This window comes from Haplochromis burtoni, unplaced genomic scaffold (assembly GCF_018398535.1).
Source record: "Haplochromis burtoni strain Fernald_Lab_line unplaced genomic scaffold, NCSU_Asbu1 Contig_43, whole genome shotgun sequence".
NCBI lineage: Eukaryota > Metazoa > Chordata > Actinopteri > Cichliformes > Cichlidae > Haplochromis > Haplochromis burtoni.
In genome coordinates, this window is record NW_024582404.1 from 2191047 (window position 1) to 2197571 (window position 6525).

Consider the following 6525-nt stretch of genomic DNA (forward strand, 5'->3'; position numbering starts at 1 on the left):
GCAAACTGAAATCTTCCATGCTCGGCTGCAACTTGCACCCAAAGTGCTTTCTAATGGCCAATGATGCCTCCAGAATCTGCATTATCACAGATAATACTTTATTATTTTCAGCAAATATGCATAGGATTAAAGCTACATAATAATTATGGCCCCAAACTATAGCATTCAGACCCGACGGGTGTACTTGGAAGCAAAATTAGCCCATATTTTCAGTCTCATGGAGACTCATCTGTTTGTATGAGTTTTAGTTAAAGTCATATGTAAGTTTTCCACACTTTCCCGTTTGTGTGATTTAGTTTCTGTGCCGTAGCAATTCAAAAAGTATATAAAACAACAAAGTGTGTTTCACTAATTTTCCCATCTTTATGGGAAAGCGTCTGACATGAACACACTGAATAACATCAGATGTTTAAACAAGTTAAAGATTGAGAGCTGTAATGTGCAGCACCACCACAACGAGTGGTAAAATATATGAGCCTGAGTTACTTTTTCACTCGTGCTTGTTACGATCAAATCGAAACATTTACAAAATGTCTGCAACGTCTGTGTCGTGGTTCTGGGTCCTTTTAACCCAGCATTTTGAGTTAGTTAATATTTTGTAGTATGGTTTATGTTCTGGTTCATTAGTAGTCCTAGTTATGCTGTTTTGAGTTTCCTATATTCCCTGTTTAGCTCCTCTGTGTCTCTGTTTATATCCGTTTGTGAGTCCTTGTGTCTTGTTTCGCTCCTTATGTTTCGTTGCATGTTCCCCTGTCTATCATGTTTATCCATGTTCCCCTCGTGTTTCCTCGTGTTCCCTCGCTCCCTCTCATCTGCCTTTTCTCCACTCCAGTGTCAGTCTTGTGTTCGTTTCCTGTTTTATTGTGAAAGTCTTGCGTTCCATGTTCAGTGTGTTTAGTTTTGCTTCCTCGTGTCTAATTTGTCTCCGCTGTGTTCCCATGTGTTTCCTGTTCCCTCATCATCCTATTGTGTATTTAAGCCCCGTGTTTCCCTCTGTCCAGTGTCGCGTTCTCCCTCATGGTTGTGTGTTATTCTGTTTGCCTCCACATGTGTTTAGTTCTTATCATTTCCCACTGTTGTTTTGTATTTCCATTTACTTAATAACGCTGTGTTATATGTTATCTGCATTTGCGTCCTTTCACAGCCAGTTCACGACAGTTTCTCTCATGCAGACAAAGTTGATAACCACCTTTGTGACATCCATCATCTCTGACTGGGATTTAAGGTTTTATCGAGCCAGCTAATGCTAACAAAGTCTGACTATGTTGAACTTCATTGAACGGCTGCAGGAACATAACCTGCAGGATTATCAAAAGCAACCAGCTGAATAACAGCTGTGTGCACGTAGTGTAGTCCTATAAAACCTGCGTGTTGCTCCACTGGTGCTTGGATTTGTGAGGTTAGTGGGATTTTAAAAAAAAGAAAGAGCTAAACTGGTTCGTCTTAAATTTGCCTGTGACTTGTAAGAGATTAGTATCTTAAGCTGCATCTTAGGCCATTTTGTAGTGTTTTTGTGTATTTAGGAACACAGATCAATCTGCTGTGTGGATGTTGTAAGTCTATACTGCATGATAAATGCACACTGTGTTCCACTGATATGAGCTTTACGGAGACAATCGGTCTTAAAAAGGCATGACAGGAACTGTTTGTGTGCAAATATTTATAGCAAAGATTATGCTGCTTAAAAGAGATTATGTTTTTCCATCATGTCCGCAACTTCTCACAATGACCAGGATCTGCGCATTGTGAGCACATGCAGGGTCAAGCTGCCTTCCCATCACCCCATCTGCCCCACAGTCGTCCCACTAATCCTCTTCCATCAGCACTGTTACCACAATGTGTGAAAAGCAGCTGCGATTACAGGACATCTGCGATGTCAACAAACCACAACCAGTGACATAATTGGTCCGCAGCCGCAGTGCTCTTCAGTCACATGTTGTTTTCTTTCAGGGTTAATTAGCTGGGTGCTTTTTGATGTCATTTTACTTTAAAACATTTTAGGCATTTTAATAGTTACATGCTCATTATTATCACTGGCATCGGTCCTGGGTATCTATTGTAGTAATGACGTTACGCTGACCCTGCTGTTAAAGTAATCCTGTCTCACTAAGACTGAAGGCAAATTGTTTTGAGCTCAGACGACCTCAGGAAACATCAGATCTATACTGAGGTATTAGTGAAATACCACAATAAAGTGACCTAGAGGTGAAATGTTAAGTCAGCTAAACATAAACTAGTAACCAAGATAAGCAACAATGCCAAATAATCACCGGGTACAACCTTTGAGATGTGAGCGTGATTTTTTTTGGTGGGCATCTATCAGATCTTCGTCATATTTACTCTGCTCCCAAAAAATTACAGGAAAACTTTGAAATCCTCCTGGATATCTACTGAATACTGATAAGGACAGGATGATGTGTTAGGAACAGAAGGATGCTGTGTTGTTTCAAAGAAAAGAAAGAGCTGAATTTAAAGACACCCTAAAAACTGAAGTGAAAAGTGATGCAGCAGGCGAGTCTGCTGAAGCTTCATCTAATCGACCCCGAACACCTAGATGATATAGTCGACGCACTACGTCTGCACACATGTACTTAAAATGTTTTATTTTTGTGTTTCAGTCCTGAGATGAGTCCGCTGAAGTCTGTGCCTCAGATTAGAATAGACATGGACCCAGACGATGATAACACTTTCTACTGGAAGAGCAGAGGATCCGAAACATCTCTGTAGATCTCCACCAACCTGCAGCACAACTTGCTTTTTACTGACCTTCGGTGATTCTTTTAACTCCGATCTCCTTCATGACTTCAAGACTTTGTTGTGAAGAGCGGCACGCTTTAGAAAAGCATTACGCTGCACGCTCTATGGTCTTTCCTCACCACGTTTCTCTCACAGCTCCACAGCTAGTCTTTGCTTACAAAAGTAACCCCTGAATATTCTTCTATGCAACTCCTCCTACGCATCACCGACCGAGGCTGCAGCTCACTCTGACCACGCATGGACCTGCTCTTTTTATATAAACATATACAAATATCATCTGTCTGAGTTTTTATATAAACCGAATTATTCTAATAACATTTTCCTGTAGCAGGAAAATCATGTTTTTATAGCTCTACCTCTTGTTTTAGATTCAGTGCTTATCATGAATGATTGCAATGTGTTGATTTTTGATGGGGTTTTGATATTTTCTCTCTGTCCTCTTGTAGAAATGATTCACACAGATTCACTCTATGATCATAGCTTGTGAAGGAAATACAGTAGATATTTAAGTAAATTAATAGCAGATTAACAAAGCACATTTGTATGTGCAGATGAGGAAAATATTTTTATTCTCACTTTGTGATGCAGTTTTACTTGCTTCAGTTTCTAGTTTTCTGAATCTTTGACTCTTTTGCTTTTGTTACTCGTTTAATTTAAATCATTTTCTTCTTTTGTTTTGCTTTAAAAAAAAAGATTTTATTGTGTGTGTGTAACATTAATTATTTTTTTTCTGTTCGAGTAGAAAACAATCCAGCGACATAATCATCCGATTTTCCTCCGCCAAACTTAAACTCTAACTAGAAATGCATATCATAATAATTACTTTTGCTGCACAAAGTACTTTACCTAAGTGGCTTATAAGAGATTGATTCTTAAAGTAACAATGTGAAAAAGAGGAGACGGGAATCAAATCCACGCCAGCTCAGTTCGGTTCACGGCAGGTTTTCTTTGTTTTTCTCAGCTGTTTTTGGAATTATCTGATGATGTGAAGACGTTTTTCATAAGGATGTGTTTGGGCTGTAATACAACGGTCACATGCCATCTGTGCTTACATTCAGAGACTTATTGGTCGGTGTTATGCAATCCTATCTTCTTCAAATCCACACAAAGACCCGTGCGCACGTCAGCTGTTAAACATGTCTTTGAGTCTCTGATTGCTGGTCAGTGTTTGACTCAGTTTTCTTCACTTTAACTCAAATTTCTCATCACCAGGCAAAGCATTTTAATTTTGGCCCCCATAATAAACTTGCTGAGCTTGTAGAGTGCGCACAGGGCATGTGAGTGTTATGTTTAACCCACACACATCCTTTAAACAGTTGTTAAAACATCATGTCAGTGAGGCAGAAGATGCACAAACTCCATATTTGCTCCAATGTTTTAACTTCAGACGGTTTCCCACAGAATGACCACGTGCATCTCTCTGACTGCTCGTCTGTTTTTGGCCAGTTATAAAGGATAATTCAGGTTTATGTGAACTTATATTACATGAATGTGGCTGCTGTGTGGGTCGCGCTAACTTTGAACTCTTCCCTTCTGCTGTAGTAATCAGGCAGGAAACAGAAGTTGTATTTAGAGAAATACAAGCTCCAAAGGTTGTTTGGAAAAACAAAATTGCAGCTGACCCATTATGCATCAGCTGTAGGTTTCTTGGTATATACAAAGAAAAATGTTCTTTTCTTCAGTGCAAAAACATTTTACAATTTCCCCCAAACTGCAGTAAGTATCTCACTGAAACAACTGAAAGCAAAGTGCTCTGCTCCTCGTACAGGTAATTAAGTAAAAAGAGCTGCTGTACACCCACTTTCACCTGACATGCATTTTACTTTAGCAGCTTTGTTATATAATTTCCCATCAAAATAACTGGTGGGAAATTATAATAATAACTCCATCAGATAGCAGGACATACAGGTGGATGTAGACCCTGTGCATCTTTAACATACTTATTCCTGGAGATTACAGATTACCTTTGCATGGTAAGATAAATAATGCATATTTATCTTACAGTAGTCATTACTGTTTGAAACAAGTAGTTTTAGCCTCAGTTCTCCACGTCTGAAGAAAGTAACTGGATGACTCTCATAAGCAAAGAAAAACAACAACAGCACAAAAGAGCCGCTTTAAATGTTGAACGACACACTCTTGCAGTTTGATCCAAACAATAGACACAAAAAGCTTTTACATGCTGTTTTCTGTTTTTGTTTTGTCTCTGTGGTGAAGATGGAGCTCAAAGTTGGCATGACCCACATTAAAAGGTTAAAAATAACCCACGGTTATCTTTTAACTCCAGTACAGCGATCGACACCATCTCCCCACTGAATCTCTAATGGGTGCACTGAAGCACTTTCTCACTTTTTTCATTTTAATTTGAAACCTCCGGGCCTCTGTACGGATCGCCACGGTAGAGATTTCAAAGACGTAGATAAGAGTCATGACATACTTAATATTCCACCTCAGTATTTACGGCTGTCAGCAGCGGCGAGTGGAAACGAATGTGAGTCAGCGCCCGGGACATCTTCTGTGGGGAGTGGTTAGTTTAAAGTGTGATTCTGTGTAAGTGTGTCGGACAAAAACCTACAACACGACGTGAAAATCTTCTGTTAATCCTAGTGTTCGGAATACTGATGCAATTTTTTTTTATTATTATTAACATTTTGTGACTTTAGAATAGGTGAAATTGTTTATTTTAGAATTTATATTTTTCAAATGAAATGTATATTGGAAATAAAGAGAATTATCAAACAGCACTCGAGTGCTCGTCAGTCTGATGTTGGGGATAATTAAAGTGTTCCATATTGAAAAGCCAGCATAATTACATTTAATGTCACATTTATGAACTGAAACTATTTGAGGATTATTTATGTTAAAGTAAATTTAAGTCACTATTTTGTGATTTAACAAACAAGTGAAACCTGAATAACTGAGTCACTGCTCTTTAAACCTTCCTTCAGAACAATCATCAGAAACCACTTTTACTCTGGATAAAAAAAGTCTGAGGTGAATGGTTGCTGACAGTTAATGATTTTGCATTTTTGCCTTTTGAACATTAGTTAAAAAATCTCTTTTAATCTCTTTAAGACACATAAAAAGTTCAAGGACATTCATCAGACATTAGACATGTACATTTACTTGAATTACAAGTGCTCATGGACTATATCCCCCATAATGCAATGCACCAAGAAGCTGGCAGACCTGAAGCACTCACTAGAAAACACCTTAAAATAATAGTCTGTAAAAAAAATATATATATATATATATATATGATGGTGCTGGAAGGGTCCTCTTTGCACAGGTTTTTGATTTTACTCACCATTACTGATTATGTAACTCCCTCTACTGTCAGCTCAACGCTATTAAGGACTATAGTACAGATGTTTCAATAAAAGAGCAGTGTGTGTGTGTGTGTGTGTACTTTTGAAGGCTCAGTAGTAGTTGTTGGCTATCTAATTTAAAAGTTTCATAATACTGTAAATACTGCACTTGGTGGTACAGTTTTTCTTAGTTATCAAAGTTCAAAACAGTATGTGCTGACAAGAGAACAGTACTGAAAAGTGTAAAAAGACCCAGACAGCACAGGAAGATGCAGAAGAAGAGATGCTTCTTCACTCACCTTTTTGCTCACCATGTGTTTACACACCACTCTGCATCTAACCATTAGTTGTTATCAATCTCTGTCTCTCTTCCAAAACTGTCTTCTGACCATAAACAACATAATGTCATTGTTCATGTACGATGACAATAGAGGGCTCTTCTATTCTGTCACTTCAGCTA

General features: G+C 38.4%; 1 protein-coding gene across 8 annotated transcripts in view; it reads left to right on the forward strand.

The window, feature by feature from the left end:
- The window catches only part of slc4a4a (solute carrier family 4 member 4a), a 63580-nt gene extending 58079 nt beyond the window's left edge, over positions 1-5501 (forward strand). For all 8 annotated transcript variants that reach the window (XM_042220119.1, XM_014333475.2, XM_014333476.2 and 5 more), the window contains one exon: positions 2619-5501. In XM_042220119.1, the coding sequence (XP_042076053.1) occupies positions 2619-2727 (109 nt within the window). In that variant the 3' untranslated portion in view covers positions 2728-5501. The remainder of the gene's footprint in view (positions 1-2618) is intronic.
- The last annotated feature ends 1024 nt before the right edge of the window (positions 5502-6525 follow it).